This window comes from Ascaphus truei, chromosome 9 (assembly GCF_040206685.1).
Source record: "Ascaphus truei isolate aAscTru1 chromosome 9, aAscTru1.hap1, whole genome shotgun sequence".
In the NCBI taxonomy this organism is placed as follows: Eukaryota; Metazoa; Chordata; class Amphibia; order Anura; family Ascaphidae; genus Ascaphus; species Ascaphus truei.
In genome coordinates, this window is record NC_134491.1 from 29,653,889 (window position 1) to 29,680,885 (window position 26,997).

Genomic DNA, 26,997 nt, shown 5'->3' on the forward strand with positions numbered 1-26,997 from the left:
TTACAAAGCATTAGTAAGACCACACCATGAATATGGTGTTATTGCCTCTTAGAGATGTGCAGAGAGGGGCCGCTTCTGTCTGCTCTCACTGCGCGTCTCTTCCAGACTGGTGGTGCCCGGTAGGATTACCACAGTCCCGTTCAGAAGCAGGGACCCCGCTGTGTTAATCCTGATGGAAAATTCCTCCTGCTCTGCAATTGGCTGCGATCAGGCCGCGATTCACCCACTCCAAGTGCAGGGCGGAGATGAATCTGACTGCATCTATACTAACATTATACGAGTTGCACTCATATAGGCTTCTGGAGGGGATTGCTGCAAAAACCCAGACACCCAGCGCTCAAGTTAAATTACTGGGCAGCTGTATGTAGCTATATAGTAATTCTTGAGAACGTATGTTTGTGCCACTAGTCTTTTTCAGCAGACTGTGCAGAACTGGAATCTTATTTGCAAGGCTGTGTTACAATTACTCAATTTGCATCATCCATGAATCTGCACTTGTACTGCAGGTGACCACACACAAAATAATGTATAGCTTTATAGATAAATCCATGTATGTTTTCCCCCAACCAACATACCTAAGAGGAAAGATCCTTTGAAACAGGTGTTATAAAGACATAGTTAGGCGCTTATTCTATAGTCCAAATAGGCCGTTTGGGCCATTTTTGGCCAAATATCCCCACTGACATCAATGTGGATTTTTGGCTGAGGACAGCTGCTTTGGACTATATAGAATTACGCACTTATTATAAGTACATAAGGCAGCTAATATACTTTCAGCACCAGAGCGAGCTTTCCTTGTGCGCATACAAATGCTGCTGCACGGATACGTAGAAAGATGGCAGATTCTGACATACATTAGATTACAAGGTTTACAAAATAAGTGATGTCAGATGTGAATGAGACTAAAATACAGTGGTATAAAAGCTTTGATAATAACAGGATGTCCTAAATTATAGGTCACGGAAAAAGCAATTGAGATTCATGCTCTGGGCATTAGTTACACCAGCTATAATTTGCCATAACTGCTCCTTAGGAAAAGTATAGGATGTCTTAAATAACATCGTTCCATTTAATCAGTTCAAATACTGTACTGTATATGGGAGGTGTAATGGATTGTGTGTTGATCTTGAATATAAAACCAAATATTTATTCATCCAACGTTTCGGTCCAACACAGCAGGCCTTTCTCACGGCAAACCTCTGTTGGACAGAAATGTTGGATGAATAAATATTAGCCACTTGACCACTATTTCTCACTTCGGCAACACAGAGCTACTTTCCATGCAGATACCAAATGGTCTTAACCAGGGGAAAAAAGGTCTTATCTTAATCTTCTCAGAGAAGGTTCTTTACAATTCCATGATGCAATGCAGATGGGGCTGACTCATCGATTTAACATTTAATTTCGTTTTTTGTCATTGTCTAAAGTTACTGGTTTAGTGTACTGTTAAATGTAAAGGAATATTGTAATCACTGTAAATTGGTATTTTGTGGTCTTGTTGAAATGTAATATGCTTTGTTATGGAAAACTTACTAAAAATGTTCAAAAGAGAAGGTTCTTTGACGTCTGCTGATCTCACTGAGCGAGAGGGGCTTAGCAGCCATATTCATTTACGTTTTGGGCTCAAATTTTAAGCACAAGATACACCGTTTATAAAAGACATCTATGAGCAGGGAACTAGTGTGTGAAAACGGACGCTGTACTGTAAATGTATTATGTATTATTATGTATTATTATGTATTATGAAGAAATCATTAAAAAAACAAAAATGCAGCTGGAACTGCAACTTGAAAAGGATGTTTGCCTCCTGTTCTCTCTTGTTTTATACCTGACGAAGGAGGATGTTGTGCATGTATTATACACACGGCTGCAACATAACAAAATGTAACTACAGTCTAATATTGGTATTTATTGTAGGTGTGTACATATTCCCCTGTGGTAGATGTGTTGTAACCGTAACACAATTCAGTCTTTAGAAAAATAATGAAGTGTATATGCTCTGAGGTCAAAAGTGAGACAATGACAAATTCTTGCTATTCTTACCCTGTAACAGTAAAATCCAATTTCTATTTTTTTTAATTTTTTAATAAGAGCACAATGACGTATTATAGGCTTTAAGAAGACACGGTTGCACTTTCTGTTTCCATGCCACTGCTGAATGCTTTATTGAGATCGCTATTAAAAACTGCTGGGTCCTCAAAATTGCAACCAATAAAAAGTGTTGCATTTTCTAGCCCATGTTCCAGCTGCTGCGTTCTACAAGATTATGTAGTGATACTTAAATAAGCTTCACTGACTCCACGCTCAGAACAACAATATTGGATTAAATGTGTGTATGTGTGTGTGTGTATGTATGTATGTATGCATGTATACACACACACACACACATCGAATGTTGGGAGGATACAGTAGATTTTTCTACCGATTTATTTTGTGAACAGGCAACAGACATGCACGGCTTTATAAGCTTTTCTCCTTAATTGTATTCATTTAGCAATACTGTAGGACAGCCAGCGATAGCAACTACTTGGGTGGTTTTAATTCTGCTATGTACCTTGCACCTGTTGTATTTGATATAGGTTTGCTGCCTGTTGAAAACGCAGAGTGAAGGGAAAGAAAATGTCATTTATTGCAAAGACAACAGCAGTAAAAACAAAGCATTATCTCGCTTTTGCAATCTTTACAGCAGATACACTTAAGTTAAGCACTAAAAAGGAGGTTGTGTATTTGGTATCTTCTTAGAAAGCAAAGTTATCAATGGATACGTAGAACAATATAAAACATATGGCTGGTTATTAAGCCAGGATGAGATCTGATTGTAATTTACCAGAGTCGGGAAGGAAATTGTTTTCCAATTTGTTCAACAGATTTATTTAATTCCCCTGGATCCCAGTAAACTTAAAGCTGCAGTTCAGTCTTTTTTTTTTTTTTTAATTAATTTTTTTACTTCAATAGTTTCATGTAGGCAATCTCTAATTACCTAAAGAACTGTATAGCTGCCAGTCAATTCGTTCTCTATGTATTGATCGGCAAAATTTGTCAAGATCTTTAGAGATGGCATATGTTTTTCTTCTGCTTCTGTCACTCAGTGGAAGCTCATGAATATTCATGAGCACTCCTGCACTGACATGTGCTAGAGGGAGGGCAGGGCTGACAAAGGGGTGTGCCAGGGCTTGTGACAGGACATGAAGGGGCTGTGCCTTAGCAAATGGTTGTTAAAATAGAATACAAGAAAATTGGTCTTTCAAAGTTGTTTTTTTTAAAACAGAAAATGCTAAAAGTATTTTTTCTTACTACAGAACTGATTTATTAAAAAAACACACATGCAGGATATTGACTGAACTGCAGCTTTAAGTACCCAGTTTAGCATTAAACACAACGCGACAAACTTGATGCCATGACCTGTGTACTGTCTCTATATTATATCTAGTGAATTAAGTCATACAACTGGCTCATAGACACCCAGATGAAATGACGCAAATTTGAATTCCTCTTGGAGGGATATATATATATATATATACATACACATACATATATACATACATACATACATATATACATACATATATATAAACCATAATACTGAGTTAAGTTATGGTGAGTAAAAAAAGTGACAAAAACCCTCCACAGGAAAGCAAATATGCAAATATAACTGTTTGCTCATCTGCATGTCTTAGGCAGGTCTGCAACCCCGCCTTTCCCCATTATCACCCAGCATACAGCACTTCCACTGCAGCAAGGGATTCTGGGAAATGACATGCACTGTGTGCTCATTTGCATGTCATTTCCCAGAATCCCTTGCTGCAGTGGAAGTGCTGTATGCTGGGTGATAATGGGGAAAGGCGGGGTTGCAGACCTGCCTAAGACATGCAGATGAGCATACAGTTATATTTGCATATATATATATATATATATATATATATATATATATATATATATATATATATATATATATATCCCTCCAAGAGGAATTCAAATTTGCGTCATTTCATCTGGGTGTATATATGGGTTTATATATGGGTGTATATATATTGTATTTTTTTTTTAAATATCTTGGCTGTTCACAGTACCCCACCACTCTGGGAAGAAGCCCAGTGGGGCGAAATGCGTCGAGTGGGTCAGACGGGAAACCTCCTTTTATCATTATGGACATTGTTCACTTCTAAAGGACCCTTTACTGTGCTAGACCAGCACCAACCTTCCACCCAGGAAGTAACTTCACCTGCACCAGGGATTTTCATGCTTCTATGGCTGAGTATTGCTTTACCCATACAGCTACTTTGGTCTTATTTTGGACATCTCATTCAGGACATTGCATCCTAATTACCATCTTGGGATTTAACATCTACTGATGTGCATAATCTTCTTTATATGAGCCCTAATATTTCAGCTCCCTGTGGTTACATGGTTGCAACCTATAGACCTGTTGGGATATTTAGACCCAGACATTTGTCTTTTTGTATCCATCATGTTGTACATCTGTGCTATGTTTTTTACTTCTTGTTGCGTTTTTTGTAGAGGTTGGTTTAGATTTCAACATGGTCTGCCTTAGAAGTATTATCTGGGATCTGTTCACCTTGTGTGACTATTTGTCTACATGAGCGGCCGGTCGTGATTTCATTGGGGACTTTGTCCCCAATGTTATCTTCAATTTAGGTGCATTTCCCTTGCTAGTTACCTTTTTTAGTACCTTTATGTAATTGTCCATTATTTATACTGTATTTTGGAGGTCTTTTTCGTTCTGGTTCCATGTGTGTGATATTTTAGTTTTTATGTTAGATGTGTTTGATTCAAATTACGTTGTACTATTTGACACATTTGTAGTTATATATTAATTTGATACATCTGAGTACTTATTAAGGGGGTTTCTTTGTTTCGTGTGTGTGTGTGTGTGTGTGTGTATATGTATGTGTATATAGTATGTGTGTACGGATGTATATATGTACACACACACACCAAGCTCTTTGTCACTAAAATGTTTTTAAATAATGATGCCTCTGATGATTACGACAGGGTGCTGATCTCCAGCCCCCTCCCAACATGTCAGGTTTTCAGGATATTCCATCTTAAGCACAGGTTGTGCAGTCTTTACCTGAGCCTCTGATTGAGCCACCTGTGTTTAAGATGGGATATTCTGACCTGTTGGGGAGGGTGGTTGCTTTGGGTCTGGAGTTGAACACCCCTGTATTAAAGCTATCTCCAAAGCTACATTACGTGAGACTAATGGGATTCCCCAAGATCCGGGTTGTTTTTTTCTCTATTTAACACTTGTACAGTGCAGCAAAGCGGCCAATTCGTAAATGTTAAATAAATTGGAACGCCTGGACAAGTTATTTTATGTTTTATTTATGATTGCACAATGGCCTACAATCCCGTAAGTCAGCTTTGGTTAAAAGCGTTGTAAGTCATTCTTCTAGAGTATTTAGGTGTTCCAATGTGGCAGGTTATGCCCTCGATGGGGGTGGTAAGAGGGGTTAACCCCTTGTACGAAACATTAGTTGGTAAAACATTGCATGGCAATGCCTTACTAGCCTTTAGGGCAAGCACTGGGTAGATAGGATTAGTTGAGACATCAGGATTAACTAAAGTGTAAACTTATTTTCGTGGGAAGAGATCTGAAATGTCTTTTCTCTGCGTCAAAGCTGCATTTTCAGACTTTCAGGCTAACTCTATATCCACCAAAACTCCCAACCGACTTAAATGGGGGAAATTCCCCTGAAAACATATCAATCGGCTGCTTCGGCGGGTACAGAGTAAGTCCCTTTATTGTATATGGTCCCTCTGGCACTTACAGGGTTAAAGCAGCAATCCGTGCGAATTGCCTTTTTTCTGCCTTGATTACTCCCTTTAAGAGATCTTTCTGCCCTATCCAATTCTATTTTTATTTTGGAAACCCGATTCCCTGTTCAGGAGATAGAAGCTTATGAAATATTAAGAGCTTGGGACGTTAAATGGAGCTCTCCCCAGAGCCCAGTGCAGTGTAAAAGTTATCATGGTAACAAAAGAAGATAGAGATTAAATCATACTTTTTTTTAACACTAAAAAAGCATTTATTTAAAAAAAAAATTAAGAGCAGGACATGCTCAGAGGGCAGGATACTAACATTATATGAGATACATTCATATAGGCTTCTGGAGGGGATTGCAACTTTAAAATGTGAGAAATAAACTTTTTTGCTGGACACTAACTCAAGAGAAAATTCAGAGATCACATCAAATGTTAGAGTATCGATACACAGGAAACATCCTGTTTATCTTGAAGGAGAGACAAACATGTAGGAGGTTCAACTAGCACAACACTTTAGATGGGAGTATTTTGTAATCAGAGTAAGAGAGGAAATACCGTTTAGAATAGGCCAGTGCGATTATGAATGTATGTATGTCTTTATTTATATAGCACCATTAATGTACATAGCGCTTCACAGCAGTAATACATGTGACAATGATATAAAAAACAATTTATATAAATAACACAAAGGGGAGAAGTGCATCAGACATAAAAGTAACATTTAGGAAAAGGAGTCCTTGCTCCGAAGAGCTTACAATCTAATTTGTTGGTAGGAAGAACGTACAGAGACAGTAGGTGGGCGTTCTGGTAAGTGTGTCTGCAGGGGGCAAAGGTTAATGTATGAGGTGTTAATTACCAGCCATGGAGCTACTCATACGCTTCTTTAAGCAAGTGTGTTTTGAGGTGGGTCTTAAAAGGTGGGTAGAGAGGGTGCTTGTCGGGTATTGAGGGAAAGGGTATTCCAGAGGTGTGGGGCAGTCAGTGAGAAAGGTTTAAGGCGGGAGAGGGCTTTAGATACAAAGGGGCTAGAGAGAAGACATCCTTGAGCAGAACACATGAGTCGGGGTGGTGCATAACTAGAAATTAGGGCTGAGATGTAAGAAGGAGCAGAAGAATGTAAAGCTTTAAAAGTGAGAAGGAGAATTGAGTGTGTGCTACGGGATTTGATAGGAAGCCAGGAGAGGGATTTCAGCAGGGGAGACGAGAGAATGAGGGTCTGTCTCACAGTTTTTGCAGTCAAGCAACAGAGGAAAGGGCGTATCTTGGTAATATCGAGGAGGAAAAAACAGATAAGGAATCAAACAGAATTGGTAAATTACCACCAGCTCAAACGTCAGCCTCAGATGATGCAAGTGTGAACCTTTCCAAGGGCTGAGATCGCTGTAGTTTCCCATTAGAGCAAATTTACTAGATTAGGAGCATCTTCTCTAGCAAGGACCTAAAAAGGCTTTAGAAATATATCTTAGAAACATACCTCCATAAGACATCTGTGTTGTAAACAACCGCAACAGTTGTGGACAGGCGTACTTAGGACCTGCACACTGCCACTTAACAGCAAAGGTATGTAACAAACCGTTTTTGGCAGCCTTGGATGGCTGGCCAAAGGCTTTATGAAACTGCTCTGGTTGAATAAGATCTAATATGAGCTTCTAGCAGCGATTCTGGTAGTGAACAGCAGCAAGTGATGACAGTTACTGTGACTTTCTGGGGGGAAGGGGGGGGGGGGGTCAGGAGAGAAGCTGGCTACCGATGAAAACAAATTTGAAAAAGACGCATTGTTTGCAGATGAACAAATACAACTCGCTCAGCTAAGTACAGTGTGATGAAATGGGTAATAAATCATTCCCATGCCACAAAGCATAATAATTAGGACAAATCTTGGCTGGTTTGGGGAGTTGTGCTCTGATTTTTTGACAGATTTTTCTCCTGCCAGGTTTCTTTGTTTCCCCATGAAAACAGAAGACAACACAATAAAACAGAAGCAGTCATCAATGTACATGTTTAAAAATGTGTCACATATGGGTAGGCTGGAAAGAAGAAAAAATGACAGCAGAAAAGCAAATTATTAATTATATTCTTTTAGAGATTCCAGTACTGGTGTCTAATAACAATTATTTATTTATTTTTTAAATCCCTGTATTGAAGGGATACATCATTTAAAGGGGAAGATCCATATTTAATAGGTTAAATGTGAGTGTCTTTCTTTCCCCAAGTCACCAGACATACAAGTCCTCTTCTGAATAACAATGCATTAAGATGTGGGGTACCTTTATGCCTGGATGATACAGGGGCCGGCACGCAGGTAGCGGTTGTGAAGTGCTGTGAATGTGATCAGATTTCTGTTCATTTTCTAGGGAAGAACACAATTGCCACTCCAAATTATGTTAACGAAAAAGGAGTACCCTCCTCTAAAATGTTTAGATATTTGCAAATAATTTGCCAGAGGACTCAGTCATCCAAATGTGTCAACCAATATGAAGCCAGGATGTCCAGGTCCAATGACATCACAACTTTTTATTGGCTCGCTTGAGCTAGGATAACCGGTTTGCCATATTGTTTTCTCTAGAATAGAATTTATCTCTGTGCCCCAGGAGGATGCCAGGGATGACAATAGTTAATTCAGTACAGACTGATGAAAACTTGTAAAGTTGAAACGCGTTGAGTGTGACTACGAAGCAGGGCACTACACTCAGTACCTCCTGTCTGATCGAGGAACTCGTCTCCGGTTCAATATCCGGGTATCCAATCCCCAAGCGCAGAGTGAAGGGGCGTGAGACTAGCAGAGCTGGAGGAGAAGAAACCGTTTCCAGTCTTTAGCCGCCGGCGTCAGTTTGTTGATCGAAATGTCTTTTTTGATCAAACTCAATGTGAGTGTTTTTACCTATGATTACTTTTATAAAGCTTTTTTGTATCAGTCTGCACTATCTCCAACTTCTTGTATTACCATACCATGGTTATATTCGGTTAATCGTGTTACCTGTCTACTACCCACCTGTGGAAAAATCTGTGGTTATACAACCAGGAGGATGCCAGGGATGACAACAGTTAATTCATTAAATAAAATAAAAAAACACATGTAGGAATGATAAATTACCTCTTTTGATGGGCCCCAACATTGCTTATAGGTGCAGAACAGAGTGAACCAACGCAATTATAGATTTATATCACGTATAAACTAGGTGTTTCATACAAAGAAAACCCCTTCTACATTTTGATACTGCATGATAAAAGAATGCACACGTCAATGATCTATGTGCCTTAAACATCGGATTGCAATCTTTTCAAAACAGTGACGCATTGTGCATGTGCTGGTCTAATGTGGAAAATTCTGCGTACAGCGGCAGTACTGTTAAGACAATACACCATTTTTTACCATTTTTAAATCTTATGAAATAGAGCTAGAAAATCGAGTTGGAGGGAACTCCTGCCAAAATGTGTATTATTCTGACACTCTGTTTTGGCTGGAATCCCACTTTAATCAGTGGAAGAGCAATCACGTACCACAGCCTAGATAAATAATCAAATGTCTATCTAGCCCATAGAAATGAACTGCAGGGTGAATTAAAAATGTAAGCTTCATTTATACATGTACGAGCTTTGGGAGACACTAAGAATTTTCAATGCACATAAAAAGCTTATAAAGCAGGTTCTGCATGGACTGCGATTTTAGTTGCTTTTATAACTTTTTAATGTTGTTCTTTGAACGTGGGCGGCATTTTTCTTGTTTACCATACAATCACAGATCAGCTGAAATAAGCTACACAGTCAAAGATGTACTGTATATAGCTGTAAAGTGGCAAACCAAATGCAGTGGGTTTTGTGTAATGTTAGTGAGAGACAGGCACACCCAACCACTCTTCTCTGTGGGCTGAAAAATGAGAGAGAAACGTCTGTTTTTTGGAAAACCAGAAAATTGGTAACATACCTCGAACTCCGATTCCAGTGTAACTTTATTCTTCTTGATTATTCCTTCCAAAGCTGGGTCAATCTGCAGTTAAATGAAAATAAAAAGAATATATCAAGATTACATTTTACAAGAAACCTGACATTTAATTCAACATTTCTGGAAATCCACTCTACAACATACACATTTCCTTTACTAAAGAGACCCATTTGTAAGCTGTTTAGATTTGAACCAAATAAAATGTTTTGAACGGAAATACAACAAATTCTTACTTCCCACGCAATATGCCTTCTGTATAAGACATATGCTCTAAACCTTAGTTTATGAGTGACCTGCAATGAATTAAAGAGCAAGAAAATATTAAGATATATCCAATGAAGGGTACCATACCTCAACAAAATGATGAATTCCTTTCTAAGCACATTGCTGCCTATCTGGGGGGCTTCATTTTAGTCTTTATAGGCAACTTTAAAACAAAATATAGGCTGTTAAATATAATAGGGTACATTTTTGTTATACATACAACTGAACCCAGTTATAACGCGGTGCTCGGGGCCCCCATAATTAGACTGTGTTATAACCGGGATCGCAATTTTAAAATAAAATGGCCGCTGCGATCAGGGGTTCCGCGTCAGCCGGAGTGGGAGAGTTGAGATAACTCTCCCAGCTGACCCTGAACCCGGCGTCACTTCGGGGTGTGTGTGTTGTGTGTTAGGCTCTCCCAGCAGTGCAGGAGAAGCCCGTGGGGAGGGTGGGGGAATCTCACGCAGTCTCTCTCCGATGTCCAACTATAATGAATGAATGAATGTGCATCGTATACATATATATTGGTCTCTCACCTCTTCCACAATCAAACCTGCAGATTACTCCATTCCTCTTCTGGGGATTTTATTACTATGATGTTTATTTCACTTTCTCCCTGCCCAGCTGTATTTCCGACTGGGGGAAGGGGAAGGAGGGGGGAGGGGTCTTCGGTGTCGCGGCTGAAAAAGCAAAAAGCTGCGACTCTGCTGATGGTGCTGCTGCAGTGACGCTGCGCGAGGGAAGGGACCATTCTTCTGGATTGCCCCCCTCAGCGCCAACCCTCCAGCCTTGGGGCAGACACGGTCATGCAGTTTGCCCCGGTGCTGGGGACAATGAATCTTGCTACATCTGCATATATGTATCAAAACACCAGCACAGATGCAATAGACCGGATTCCTGATGCACATCAACATACTTTAACATAGTCCAAGAGACATTTGAATCATTTTATCATCTATAATCATTACAATCATACAATGATTCAAAGGCCTTTCTGATTATGCTAAAGGGTGGTTAATTCAAACCTACTTTTTCAAAGAAAATAATGATTTTGCCGGCTACCCGTTCAATATTTATGTCTAAGAAAAAAAAAATCATAATTAAAAACAGACTCAGTATTTTTCAGATTACATTGCATCTCAAATTCCCTCCCCCCCTCCAAAAAAAAAAAAAAAAAAAAAAAAAAAGAAGATTACAGTTTAAGCAAACTATTAAATCATTTCCCCAATTACTGAAATAAAGCAGCATTCCCCTCTGAGACCAAAATGAAATAACGGCATGTTTATGAAGTTAAGTGTAGGTGAAATTACAAATTGGCATGTTTTGTGTTATTGTAAACAAATGCATGTTTTTACAAACTTTATCTAACCTCTTTTGTGATACGTGTTTTTGAGTGTTTGGGGCTTATTCTTTACACTGTTCTAGTGTCAAAACTCTCATTGAAAAAAAGTCAATGCGACTTTACGTGCCCAATCGGCACTCTGGCGCTTTACTGAATAGCCTGACGGTTTTTGTTCTGACGCCATCATTACCAGATAAAGAGACCAAAATTGAACGGAAACATTGAAATGCATTTAATTTCAAATGATCTGATGTGTTGAGAACTGTTCTCGTCTGTTTCATGTGCACACAAACGTACAATTACTTTACATTTCCGCTTGTACTATTATACATTTATTTTATTATGCTTTCTGCGTGCCATATTGCCACCATGGCATTTTATTTGATCCCACTAGATAGTACTCCGTGCGCTAAAATAGAGAAAGGTGTCAAGGAGAAATATGTATAAGAAAAAGAAAAAACAATTATATATAACCCGCTTATCTGGCTCCAAAAGGAGGTTACAGCAGATTTACCACTGTATACAGTGGCAGTGCTCAGTCTCTCATACCGTTTCAGGGTGCTGGGTGGGTACAGGCTGGGCGTGAATAAGCGATAGAAATGGATCGGCGTTAGGAACTTTTGTAGCACAAACGGAGCTTTACTTGACATTAGTCTAAAAGGCTCCATAGGTATTGATATACATCTCACTTGACAGAAATCGCATTGCTAAACATATTACTATGGACTTCATTTCCCTGGTAGTTCTCACGCCTACACTGGGGAGATACAGGTAGATACAGGTTGTCCTCGCTATCCAACGTTTCACTTTACAACGAATGGCATATCCAACGCAACCCTAAGGGCTGTTTTTGGACGCCGGAATGCGTTATCCAACGCTCACCGCCACTGATTAACATGGGACTCACTTTACAACGGTTTCACTATCCAACGCTACTTCCAGAACGGATTCCGTTGGATAACCGAGGACTGCCTGTACTTATACTTGTCACCCGTAGTAAGGGATAAATTGGCAGTCTCGTGCATAGAGATAGTAATGCAACGAATGGGCCTTTCAGGAATACACTTTGGGCTTCGAAGTTAGTAGCCCACGACTAGGTACTGCATACTTTTCCATAACTGTGCGATCAGGATTGCACTAGGAATCTTCCGAATGGGATGATCCAAACTCCAAACTTACTATACAGAGAACTCATATCAAGAGCAAGATTTCACCTTTTTAATAGTGAGAACAATATTGGATCCTTACTACTGGCACTTACTTAAAGGGCACGTTTCTTAAATGAAAACAAGCTGTGACAGAACACTTCTTAATACACACAAACCTATTTACAGGACTCACAGTCAGGACCCCCATCTGAACTCTGAAGAACCTATTTCTAGAACATTGGGTGGAGCTATATATACTGTACACCCTTCTATCTTGCTATGGTGACATCACTGCAAGGGGTTGCAGTGCCCCGTGGATAAGTGATATGGAGTTATTCCTAGAGCTGAACTGAGTTGGCCAGGAAAACATCTATCAAAGACTCAAGAAGAAACAGCAATCTACAAATGAACATTTTATAGCACTACCACTCATATATTAATTATTTTTCACATTGTTTACCCTTATCCTAACTTTATTAAGCCCTCACTTCTCAAAACTCTACTAGCACTACTTCCGCTGCCATGCCTCCTTTACTGTTTATATTTGCTCTATCCACACTTCTTTCCAAACGACACTTTTTTTTTCTACCATCCATATATCCCCATCTCTCCTTAACTTCTACACTTCTCAGTTCACATGAACTCCATTTCTATCTGCGCCCTCTGACACTACTCAGCAATACCCACTGCACTAAAACACACCCTTACAAATCATCCTCACACATTTTCTTTCCATGCTTCTCCTCCTTGCTTCTGGGGATCCCTCTCCCTATTCCAGCCCCTGCATTATTTCTACTTGCAGAGGATCCGGTACAGAAAAAAACAGAGCACAGCGGCAAAAATAGAAGGGCTACAATACTGAAGCTAGATTAAAATCAATTTAATGAAACACAAGTCCCTTCCCTTTTTCTGAGCATAAACTTTTGAATGTATACCAGACTCCATGATGCCTAAATAGTCCCTTCTCCAAGCAAATTTATTGTTTATTGTTTCGTCAGTGAACAGACTGCCATTTTGTAGCCGAGAATTGGGAGCACTGATCAATGGAACATTGTTTCTTCTCTGTCTACTTATTTCTACATGCTCTTGTCTGCGCCTCCCACATCTAACTTTACCTACTTGTTGTGTAAACCCCTCCTACCTAATATCCATCCCCTGCCAACCACCCTCCTCACACTTTGGAATACTCACTCCCTCTTGAACAAGTTCATCTCTGTACAGGACTTATTTTTCTCTCACTGCTCCTTTTTCCTATAACGGAAACTTGGCTCACTCAATCTGACTGCATTGGAAGCTGCCCTTCTTATGGTGGCCTTTCTTTCTTCCACACACTGCACCATGATGGTAGGGGTGGAGATGGGGTGTTCCACTCAAACTGTCATTACCAAACCCTTCCTATACCTCCCACTCTTTTCCTTCCTCTGGGGCTCACACTGTCCAGCTTTTTTCTCCTGTCCCTCTTCCAATGGTGGTCATCTATCGCCCATCTACTTCTACTTATCCCCCTGGTTTCTCGGACTTTGAATTTGTCTCTCCTTCCCCTCCTGTGACTCCTTCTCTTAGTGGAATTCTCTGCCATATTGATGACCCGTCTATCCCTTGACTTTACGCTTTCTCTAGCTAACTTCTTCTTTTGGCCTTCCCCAATGGACTGCCGCCACAAGGATGGCCACTACCGTGACCTGGTTTTCACAAAAAACTTCTCTCCGATTTCTCCATTTCCTCTCTCTCCGACCATCTCATTTTCTCTCTCTCAGTCTTCGCTTTCTCAACCTCCTCCTCATTTCTGCAAAGACCTGCATTCTTTTAACCTACCGACTCTCGATTCCTCTTTGCGCTCCTCCACTATGGACTTCGACAACCTGTTTATGAACTACAACTCTGCACTATCCTCTCTTGATCTACATGCCCCTCTCTCTCTGCCGCTCTCGCCCTTCTAACCCCAGACCCTTGCTAAACTGCAATACACGCATGCTCTACTCCTGCAAGCCTCTGGAGGAAATCTCATACTCTTGCAATATTCCTTTACTACAAATTTGTCCTATTGTGTCTCAACTCTGCCATCTACCAGGCTAAACAACCCTACTTTCTTCACTAATCAACACTCATAAGTCTAGCCCACTAAGCCTCTTCTCTGTCTTTGATGCTCTACTAAAACCACTGTCTGTTACCCGTTTTTCTTCCTCCATTTCACCTCAGGACTTTGCTGACTATTTTAAGACAAAGGTAGATTCCATTAGCCAAGACATCCCCTCGGTATCTTGCACATATTCTACGCCTCTTCCTAACTTTCCTCCCTGCACTCTTTTTTTTCCTGTCACGGAGGAGGATGTGTCGCTGCTGATGTCTTCTCCCTCTACCACTTACCCCCATTCCCTCAAGCCTCTCGCTCCTACACCAATACCCTAACATACATTTTAAACTCCTCCCTCTACTCTGGTACATTTCCCACCTCCTTCAAGCAACAGTTATACCTTTGCTCAAAAACAGCAAGTTTGACCCTACCTCCAATTATCGTCATCTCCCTCCACCTTTTGCCTCTAAACTCCTTGCTCCATTTTCTTAGCTCCTATTCTCTCCTGGATACTCTACAATCTGTCTTCCACACTGCTCACGCCACCAAAAAAGCCCTCACTAAAATAACAAAATGACCTCCATGCTGCCAAAGACAAAAGGTCATTACACGCTGTTCATCTTACTTTTGATACTGTGGACTCCCCTCTTCTTCACATTCCAAACTCGGTATCCGTAACAGATCTCTATCCTGGATTTCCTACCTTTCATCATACCTCCAGTGCCTTGTTTGCCAACAACACCTCCTCATCTGTCGATCTCTCTGTGGGTCTACCCCAGGGGTCTGTCCTGGGACTTCTCTTTACAGGCTCTCTCTAGGTGACCTCATCACATCTCTTGGTTTCAAATATCACCTCTATGCTGATGACACACATTCACTTTTCAACCCCTGACCTGCTGTACAGACCAATTCTCTGAATGTCTCTTCGTTATATCATCCTGAATGGTTCTCTGCCGACTCAAAACATGTCAAATACGGAGCTCCTCATACTTCCTCCCAAGCCTGACCCCACTGCCTCCTTCGACAATACGGTTGGCAGCACCATCATACACCCAGAATCAGGAGCATGCGGATTGGGTGTCACATGACTCCTCCTTCACATTCACTATGTAGCTAAAAGCTGTCGTTTTTTTCCTCCGTAATACTGGAAAGATTCGTATTTTCCTCTGTCCCTCTACTGCTAAAACTCTAACACAGGCCCTCATTCTCTCCCATCTCAACTATTGTAACCTTCTACTGTCCGGCCTTCCTGCCTCTCACCTGTCTCCCCTGCAATCTATCCTAAATGCGGCTGCTAGAATCACTTTACTCTCTTTTATTTCTGTCTCGGCGTCTCTCCAGCTGAAATCCCTCTCCTGGCTTCCTATTAAATCCTGTATTACTCACAAAAGTCTCCTCACTTTTAAGGCTATACATACACTTCTCCCCCTCCTCACATCTCAGACCTAATTTCTCACTATACACCGTTGCGACTTTTTCATTCTGCTCGAGAATGTCTTCTGTCAACTCGTTTTGTATCTATGTATCTAAAGCCCTCTCCTGCCTAAAACCTCTCTCATTGCCCCATGCCTCTGGAATTCCCTTCCCCTCAGAATCAGACTAGCACCCTCTCACTCTACCTTTAAGACCCATATTAAAACACACCTCTTTAATGAAGCATATGGATAGCTCCGATGGCTGATACTTCTACATCTCATGCATCAACCTTGACCCCTATATACTCTCCTTTTGGCAGTTTGTGCAAAGTATCCCCAATCCCCATTTTCCTTATTCCAGCTACCAATGTAAGGGGTACCTAGTGATTCTGGTAACGCTGCGGGGCAAAGGAAACTGCGAGATCATGGGGTGTGATTGGACAGAGAAGACATCAATTCAGATACACATTTAAACACACATCACTATTTAGTGCAATTTATATACTTTTTTTTTAAATTTATGATGGGATAAAACATTGGCCCATATGCACTTAGGGCGTGCTAAAGTGTAGCACCCTTAACTCCCAATCAAATGAATGAACCCAGTGACATCAGACCCAGTGTCCCTCTGCAGTCCAGGAACAGAAACCCTGTGGACTGGACCCCCCTGCCTTTTAAACCTCCACTCTCCCATCTGGGCTCGTTAATTCTCCGGCCTACTCCAGGCAGAGATTAACTCCTTGGCGGTCAACACCCGACAGTTTTAGCTGTTGGTAACATGTTTGCCCCTGTTACAGGGCCAAAGCACACAGAGGTGGTCTATATCTTGCACTTTTGTTTTTGGAGAAAACATTTTTGTGCCCAGGTTCTGCCCAAAATCACACCCCAAAAAATATCTTAACATGGATTGCTGCCAGGAGATATTTGAATTTATACTGGTTTTATAAAACATGTAAGTGTTCAGCGAAAGCGCAACTATAATCCATATTGAAAGGAATGACCACACATCCTCTTGCCGTTAAAACTGGGCTCCACACTTCACAACCACTGCTATACATGAAGCCAAATATTTACACAATTAGCAAAATTAAACATTTTTTTATTGCCAGGTGGTCTCTGTGTAAAGTTCATTAGCTGAACTGATGGATGCCAAAAAAGCTGGGACCTCCTGCTCTGAGAAAAGATTAGGATGTTAGATGTAATAAAAGCAAATAAAAAAAAAAATGAAAAATTATTTCCCTATTCCTCATGCTCACACACTGTTCAATTTTGTCATTTTAGATTTGACTTAAACCACCGTTTGGCAGTACAGAATAGCAACTGTGATCCAATTATCGGTTTCACAATCACATATAGACACTAAGAGGTAAATGATTTCATTAAATCAAATGGAGTTTCCAGATTAAACATCCGGCCTCATCAAAAGCTTAAACATGGCATTAACGACTGCTAAACAAAGTTACTGCACTCAGACTGAGCCATTGAAATTGACGCTAGAATTTCATTCCTCTTCCATCTCTACTACAAGTCTACGCTGAATACAGGAATACCCCGGTTTAAGGACACTCACTTTAAGTACACTCGCGAGTAAGGACATATCGCCCAATAGGCAAACGGCAGCTCACGCATGCGCCTGTCAGCACGTCCTGAAAAGCAATACCGGCTCCCTACCTGTACCGAAGCTGTGCGCAAGCGGGGAGACTATGGAGCCTGTTACAAACGCGTTATTTACATCAGTTATGCACGTATATGACGATTGCAGTACAGTACATGCATCGATAAGTGGGGAAAAAGGCAGTGCTTCACTTTAAGTACATTTTCGCTTTACATACATGCTCTGGTCCCATTGCGTACGTTAATGTGGGGTATGCCTGCAAGTTATGTACAGTCACATATTTCCATCTGTCACCCGTGAGAGACTGGTGTAGTCCAAAAAGCGAACGTATGTTTGTCTGTCAGTAAGTAGACTCTGGTTTCATCAAAGACCAACGTAGCATTATAATTCTTAGGCCCCGCTCACAGCACGCTACACTACGTAGGCGCGTTCGTCACAGATTCCTGGCGGCCAATGGTAGTGTTCAGTATTGAAACTACCATTGGCTACAAAGTACAGCGTAGATACTGCTGCAGCCGCGGGAGTCTTTTCAATCTGTGATCTCCAGGTGCAGCAGCGTGACGTCAATTTCAGCAGCCAATCAATGTCCAGACGTTTACATTGATTGGCTGCTGAAATTGACCAGCGACTCGGCAGTGAAATCGGAGGGTCGGGGGACCCACCCCCCTCTCAGTACATGATTCCCTCTCTGCAGTGGGTTTCGGGGCAGATCTGTGCTGGGGGGAATGGGACTGCCAGGGACCCCTGCTGTGTTAATCCGATGGGCCATTAGTCTCTCTGCAGAAATACCACTGAAATGTTGCTGCATGTACATGGATCTTGTTGGTGATAGCCCCAGATTTTCCAAGGCAAGTTTTAGAATACTCGTCGGCGCACCTGTATATACCACATTCCTGGATGTGCAGCAAAATGTTCCTTTGACATAGAACATTCAATGTTTGTGATTGGCTGTGGGATCTTGGCATATATGTATGCAGTGTGTGTTGTTGCACAGTCTTGTTCCATTAACAGCGTCCTTCAGTTCATTATGACGTTTTCTAGTGACTAACTTCTGTCTGGAGGTTTGGTGGTTGCCGGAATGCAAGGGTGGGAGGTTTGGGGAAGAGGTCTTTTAATGTTTCATCCTCTGCCAGCATGGGTTGCAGATCGCTGATTATTTTTTGCATTCTCTGTAGTGCCGGGTGGTATTTAGCCACTAGTGGTATGCATGTGGTTGTTTTTTTCTTCTTGTATTAGAGCAGGTGATCTTGTGGCGCTTTAAGTGCAGTTGTGAATGTTGTGGCAATAGTCTTTGGCTTGTATCCCTTCTGTCTGAATGATTCAGTCAGGGATGTGAGATGTCTGTTTCTGTCTTCAGTGTCAGAGCCTATGCAGTGGTATCTTATAGCCTGGCTGTGTATGATGAGTCATTTTGTATGAGTGGGATGGAAGCTGGAGTTATGGAGGTAACTGCATCTATCTGTGAGTTTCTTGTATACAAATGTGTGTAGTTTGCCATTTTTTCAGTGTTACTGTGGTATATAGAAAAGTTAATTAGAGCACAAGAAAAAGAAACAAGAAGTCTCAGAATTGAGCACTCAAAATATCCCTAGAATAATGTTCACTTTATTATGTTCAACTATAAAATTTAAAAACATATAAAACCAATAAGATGCTACCCAAAGATAGGCATATAAAGTGCCTTCCAACCACTACAAGGACAAGTCAAAAACCTGCATACATATTAAACAGTAATACTGCTAAAAGTAGAAGATGAAACTCAGGGAAATATGTACCCAGAGTCACCCTGACGGCCAGTCAATGGTATAAACCTAACCTAAGGAAACACAGTACAATGACTGATGACTAGGTAACATGAACACAACATACACACAAAGAAATATAGATCACAAATGTGGGGTAAGTCCCCAGAAGTAAAAGAGAAACTTAAGTGTATGTGAAAAAAGCTGAATGCAAACAGTCCATGTTCCAGATGTAGAAATTGATAGTTTTCAAAAGATCCTCTCGAGGGGTAAGATAACCCAGTGGGTCCCTTGAAAAGGGGTATATCCCCAAAGTCACACAAAAAACAGTCTTGTAAAGCACAGGAGGAGTAGGAAAATGTAAAATACTTATCCCCCACATCAGATTCTGGATGAAATCAAAGATCTGCTTTCAGTAGCCTGACTGCTTTCAGTGGTCCCAGACCGAGAGGGAACGATGCCAGAAGTTAGTCAGTTCCAAAGATCAGCAATAGCGCCTGGTGCACAAATTTTGATGCCTTGGAGTCCACAGCAGCTCACACTCAACGCGTGTTTTGCCATTACAGCTTCTTCACGGAGTGTAGGAACAGCTGAGAGCCAAATTAAATTTAAAAGAAAGTGGTGAGGATGGTCAGGACGTTCCTGACAGCTAACAAACATGATAGGTTGAAGCGTAATTTAGATTGATCACAGGTGCATATTTATGTGCTCAGCAAAACTCCAAACAGTTTATGCACACACGCACATCATAGCGCCGCCCAGAGAGCCTGCTGACTCCATATCTTGGAGAAAACACCAACTGCCAATAGGAGGGCAGTTAGACGGAGGTGCGCCCGGTGTCCAAGGACGCCCGACATCACTGCTCAGATGCGTATATGTTTCCGCATACGTCGCTACGGCTGAACCAACCAGGAGCAACTCCTTCGGCACGTCGGATGATTCCTGAAAGTTGCTCCATCTCAGACAGGTTACTCTCCACCCGCAGAGTCAGCTTTTTACAGATGTAAGGAATGCAGTGGAGATCCTATAGCTTTTAAGTTGCAGGTCCAGCACTGTGTCATCTGAGATCTCATCCACAGTAGTAAAACCCGAGATACTGGACTAGACATATCCTCAAAAAAGAGAATAAAGAAAATAAAAGCGGGTGAATGTATGATCAAAATCATTATTTAAACTTCTACTCAGCCGGACATTAAAAACAATAAGTATGTACTAAGACATGCTATTAGGTATATATACACATAATGGGACACCTTAATATATGGATATTAGGTGTGTATGCAGATTCCTTTTGTTGTGAGAAAGTTAATTAGGTTTGCAGAATAATCTATTTTGAGTTTAATTGATGGTTGGAATGAATTCAAGGACTCATAAAATTGTTTGAGATTTTCTCCGGCCTCTGTCCATATTATAAACAGATCATCAATATATCTGTAATATTTGTAAGGTTTGTGCAGGCATGTGGTTAGGAATCTCTGTTCAAGATTTGCCATAAAATGATTGGCATATTACGTTGCCATCCTTTGCCCATTGCAGTCCCTATTAGTTCTAGGTACATTTCCTTGTTGAAGCAGAACTAGTTGTGATTGTGAGAGGATGTATTCTATCAGTTTGGTAATTACTTCAGCGCTGTATTTCTGATCCAGGGGAGATGTTGCAAGGAATTGCAAGCATGCCTCAGTGCCATCCTTGAGGGGAATGTTATTGTACAGGGATTCTACATCCATGGTAACTAGTAGTGTGTTGGATGGTAGTTTGATGTTAAGTTTGAGAAAATCTGGTATCTCGTACCAGTTTAGTATATTCCTGGGTTGAATCATGCGTGAGTTTCAGTAGTAGATCTGTATGTGTTGTCTATTGCCTTCTTCTATGTATTAATTTGTGTGCATAACTACGACTGCACCTCCCTTATCTGCTGGTTTGATAGTGGTTGGTTCACAGTTCCTTGATTGCAGATCTCTCCGTGGGGGAAAGTTTGTACATTATTTATTTTTATGCTGTGCTGATGCTAGTGAGGAAACATGCAATCCGAAGCTCACTATGTAGCTGTCAAGATTGCCGTTACGTCCTGTTGGTGGTGTGAAATATGTGTTCGTCTTCTTGTACACCATCATTTTATGGGTAGTCTCTTTTATGTGGAAATATTCTTTCAGTCGTAATCTCCTGCAGAATTGGATTTGATCCACTTCGGTGGTGGGACAGAATGTTAGTCCCTTAGAAAGAACTGAAATCTCAGGTTGACAATTCATAACCAGACAGGTTATTAACTCCCAGGCAGGCTGTGTGTTATTCTGCTAAGTTACTGCCATGCTGGTGGTTAGTTGTTTTTGCAGTGGCAGAGTTGATAGACATTTTGTTAGTATGAAATATCTCATGTGTCCGTGGTCTGCTGTCATACTGAGAGAGGCTTTGCTGTTTCTTCTTGAGGCCCACTGTAGTTTCTTGTGCAGAGTTTGGATGTTTTTTTTCTAGCTGGTCAGCATTAGCAATCGTCTGCATATGCAGGGTTTGAGGTACCGTCAGTTTTTGGCATTTTAATGTAAATAGAATACCAGTGCACATCATGACTGACATTCAATATTGCATACAGCCCAACACTTTAAAGCACAAAGGTAACCATTTCCTATTGTTTAACACAGGTGAGCACAATCTTTTTTTTTTTTCCTGTGCCCCCCTGCTGACTGTTCCCCTCTCCGCGCCCTCCCCCCCCCCCACATGGTAACGTGACGTCACATTACCCCGCGTTGCCATGGTGAAGCGTCTCCAGAAGCCTCCTGAGCCAAGAATAAGTGCAGTTTAGTTTAGGTTACAGAGGCCTTCGCCGCTTCCCCTGCATTTAAGTGCCTTCGGGAAGTGCGCGGGGGCTCTGTAAACGCCACGCCCCCTAGTTAGCGCACCCCTGGTTTAACATTCTAATGAAGGGGAATTTTTTATACAAATCCCTATAACAAAACTGTCTTAGGCCTCTCTGATAGTGAAAGGGTTAAGACACACACATATTAAAAGAAAAAACACTCAAGCGCCTCTCTGCTAATCGACACGACACATGCATCTCTTGGCAGCAAACAAAATTGTGGGTGATGTGTGGTGCTGAAAGACCACAACTACGTCGGAAGCAGAGCGGTGAATCCCACTCTGCTGTCCGGAGTCGCACCCCACAATGCCTTGCATAGTGCTAGGCAAGGCATTATTGGGTGCACCTCTTGGAAGCAGAGTGGTGATTGACAGCCATGCTTCCAGAGAGGATCCTTCGCAGCTGCGGTCTTTCCTCCGTTGTCCTCCAAGGTGGACTAATGGCCTCCGGCAACGTACCCGTGTTGTCAAGTTACATTTTTCGAACCTCTGCGCAAAACTGCATTACACATACAGAACAATGTGTTGCAGGCACCTTAAGAAAGTTGCTTCTTTTGTTAACATGAGAAGCCTTCTACCCAACTAATTACATTGAAGTCATGCAACAAGGGAATATGGTTTATTCTAGTGTGGAAAGAAGACTGGTTCCAATCTGAGATAAAATCACTAACAGGAAATATCTCATCCCTGGAGCTCCTCCGTAAACTAATATGCAACACGTTATTATGCTAGGTTGCCAGCATAATACAATCTGGTGTTTTACTACAACGAATTATCATTCAATATTTAATCATGTCAAAACAAACACTTGGGATTAAATAAAAGATAAAATCATTGCAAATAGGAGACGTGATAATTGAAATACAGGCAAACCGGCAATGGGTTTTATTTCCTCTAGCAAAGCCTGAATCATCAAAAAAATATATATATGGTAAAGAACAGGGCCTGTGTAATGTTATCAAGGGGAAAATAATTATCTGCATCGTGGAAACTCACAAATAATTTGATACACACATAAAAAAAAAAAAAAGTACAGGCATACCCCGCATTAACGTACGCAATGGGACCGGAGCATGTATGTAAAGCGAAAATGAACTTAAAGTGAAGCACTACCTTTTCCCACTTATCGATGCATGTACTGTACTGCAATCGTTATATACGTGCAAAACTGATGTAAATAACGCATTTGTAAGAGGCTCTATAGTCTCCCCGCTTGCGCACAGCTTCGGTACAGGTAGGGAGCCGGTATTGCTGTTAGGACGTGATGACAGGCGCATGCGTGAGCTGCCGTTTGCCTATTGGGCGATATGTACTTACTCGCGAGTGTACTTAATGCGGGGTATGCCTGTAGTGTGTAACATTAGCACTCCAAATTTAAGAAAAGATTACTTGAAACAAATTAGCATTGGTCTTTGAATTGCTGCAATGTTATCTTTGTACAAGTACTTAAAAAGGTGTAAATTATCCCAAAATTACAAGTCGTTTATATATATATATATATATATATATATATATATATATATATATATATACACACACACAAAATTCACCAACGTTTTATTGCTTCTCTCCTTCATAGTCAAATTATGCACATATTACACAAACAATTTCGTCGAAATGTCAAGAGAACCACTACATTTTTTATTCACATACTTACAATTTTTCACTTCATCGTTAAAGGATTTATTTAAAAAAACATCTCCCTCTTTCTATTTTTACTACATAATTATTGTCTAAATCTCTCTATATTTATAAAACTTTAGTAGAGTGGTCTAGAATCGTTCTGAAACCTCCAGTGTGTTTTGGTACAAGAAACAGTGAGTTGATACCCCAATATCTCACTCATTGGTACTTATATGGCTACGTCGACCAGTTATTAATGGATTTTACTGCCATTTGGGCTAGCTGCTTTGGAAACCTTGCTATTTTTAATATATACTTGAGGAAACATCTTGAATTCAATTTGTATCCATGAGAATTACCTGCTTTATCCAATTGTCTGATGTTCTCTGAGTCCATTTTTCCTGAAAGTATCCTAGTCTTCCCCCTACTGGAACACTCACAAGAAGACAGACCCATAATTTTCAGGGATATGGTTTTCTGTATTAAATTGTTCCAAGGTGACTTGTCTGGGTCTGTCCTGAAAGGCTTGTTGAGACAGGCCTTCCCAAGACCTAAAATATTGTTTTCCTGGTCTATAGGCTCTTGCCTCATGAAAAGATCGCCTAGGAAATGTGGAAAATTGAAGACCTAGGTCTTTCTTGTGACACAAATTGAGGGTCGTCACTCGATACCTGAGAATCAAATCTAGAGCTTCACCAAACAAGAAGGACCCAGAGTAAATAATTAAATAAAAAGGCGCCCACTGATATAGTATGGTTGATGCCTAGATATCTAATGAAGATTTCCACCACCTGACGTCAAAGTTACATTTAAGGAGTTGACGGTCTCTTGGGAATATTTACATTTAGGGCCTCCGATATAGAAATGTTGATCTGGAGTCTCCGTATTTATGTATTATGTTAAACCCATTTGAAAGGGAGATCAGAAACAGTCCATCGACAGCACGATTTTGTGGGAGTGGGCTCAAACTTGGTCACCTAAAATATTTTTGTACCCCCTAATCAAGGCTGCCATTGGTTTTATGCACAGGGCAAATAGTAGTGTAGAGTTGTCAGTCTTGTCTGGTGCCATTGCGGATGTTGACTGTTTTGGACCCGAGACAATTTTTTCTGTTGGGGAGATGTACAGACTCTCAAAGAGGGACAGAAATGTACAAAAACATTTATGGTCTGAAATAAAAAGTTCCAGTCAACTTTGTCAAACCCTTTGGCACAGTACTACTGTGGGTATTTTGATACCATTGGCTTTGCGGATCAGATTAATAGTCTTGTGTTATCCGAGGCCGGTCTCTGTGTGGGATTAAATCTACTTGGTCTGGATGGATCAAGTTAGTAAGAATTTGTTCAGTCTAAAGGCCATGATTTTAGACTTGATTTTGATGTCCATATTGATAAGGTATAGGTCCTTGCCCTGTTTTGGGATCAGAACTATATCAACTTTTAACATTTCACTTGGCATGGGGCTCCTTTTAAAATATCATTATAGAGATGCGAGATGTGGGAGCAGAATTGCTGAACATTTCATTGATTTGAATAACCATCTAAGCCGAGTCTTGTTTGGTTTTAGGGCCTCAAATGACCTCAGCCACTTCCTCCATCTCTATTTCCTGATTCAGTTCACTTTGGACCGAATTGTTTAGTTTTGGTAGTTTAATGGAACCTAGAATAACCATCTAGGGATTCATGGGGTGGGCCTTTCTGGTCAGCACTTCTGCCACTATTAAGGGAACTATAATATTTATGAAATTCTTTTAAGAATCAATATTGATGTTAGTTCTCCCTTGTGTTGTTTCATTGCGTGGATGTTCCTACCTTGGGTAATGTGGTTTCACTTATTGGCAAACAGTGTCCGCTTTATTGGCTTTTCATGAAACCATTGGCTGGTCCAAGTCATCGCTTTCTCTATGGAGTCAGACATAGGTTGAGCTTTCCTCTTATAGTTATGGATTTCTGCCAAGAGATGGGGGGAATTTTTCTTCTTATGGACCTCCAAGTGATTTAATCTTTTTGTTCTGTGACCTCTTTCTTGCTGCCGCTATTTGTATTAGGACCCCTCAACGTGTAGCTTTAAAGGTTCTCCATAGAAGTGCTGGGGAGATCCTAGGGGTGTCATTTATGCTGAATAAAGTTTTTTACTCCTCACCTAACTCCTTAAGAACATCTCGGACGATCATGAGGGAGTTATTCAGTAGCTATTTTGGAGAAGACCTTTGATTCGATTTTCAACAATCGCATGATCAGACCATGTGATCTGGATCTTTGATCCCATGCCTAGTGGGAACATTGCAGATTCTAAGAAGATCAAATCAATTTGGGAATGTGTGTGACACTGAGAAGATAGTATAAACCTTCTGTTTCTGATGGCAGTCCCTCAATGTGTCAGTCAGGGATCTACTTTGTAGTGTCTCGTTGAGGTGTCTAGAATTTCTAGTAGCTAAGCGGTGTGGACTCTGGGCCTTGTTGGTGGTAGATCTAGCTCGACATCCAAGACTTCCTTTAAGTCCCCCACTAAAATCACTCTACCTTGTTTACATTTGTCTAAGGTGTCAAAAAACCTCACATAAGCTAGATCTAGTTTCATTGGAGTTGTAGACAGTGGCCAAAGTAACCTTGGTGTCCTGTATTTTATCCATCACTATGATATATCAACCCTCCGGGTTTCTTTGTCCATTTGGAATATTATATTTATGTGAATTAATATGGCTACCACCTTCTTATGTTTTGACGATGACGGAAAGATTATTGTGTACGGTTTGTCCAAAAAGGTAGGGGCTGTCGTCATTTTCTCTTGTAGAAAAACAAGACTGGCAGTTTTGTTATAGTTGAGAGAGTTGTCCTCCTTTGCCTGGACTGTTCAGGACTTTTACATTATGTGAGATACATGTAATAGACATGTTAGTATGGAGAGGTTGATATTCGAGGGGTAGATGTTAATATCTAGTCTAGGGTTAGGCCCTGTTTTGGGGTTACATGGAAGAGGGCCGAGGTGCCTCAAGGAGATACTTTTATGTAGAGTCTATAAAGATTGTGGACTTCGTTGGTTAGGGTCCCTAAGGTTGAGTCATTTCCCTTTAAGAGTGTGCCATCTTTTATCAGGTCTGAAAAAATTAAGGAGGTTTGTTGGTATTGAAAGGGGGGGGGGGAAATAAGTGGGAGTAATGGGTGGGGACCTGTTCCCAGGTTTAATTTACC

At 40.8% G+C, this 26,997-nt stretch overlaps 1 protein-coding gene across 5 annotated transcripts in view; it reads right to left on the bottom strand.

Moving 5' to 3' along the window:
* Positions 1-26,997, bottom strand: part of COX16 (cytochrome c oxidase assembly factor COX16) — a 55,774-nt gene that overhangs the window by 20,019 nt on the left and 8,758 nt on the right. For 2 of the 5 annotated variants that reach the window (XM_075614200.1, XM_075614201.1), the window contains exon 3: positions 9,713-9,775. In XM_075614200.1, coding sequence (XP_075470315.1) covers positions 9,713-9,775 — 63 coding nt within the window. Of the gene's footprint in view, positions 1-6,364; positions 7,815-8,054; positions 8,138-9,712; positions 9,776-26,997 lie in introns of those variants that run through there. The other 3 variants (XM_075614204.1, XM_075614203.1, XM_075614202.1) reach the window with 3 other exon arrangements.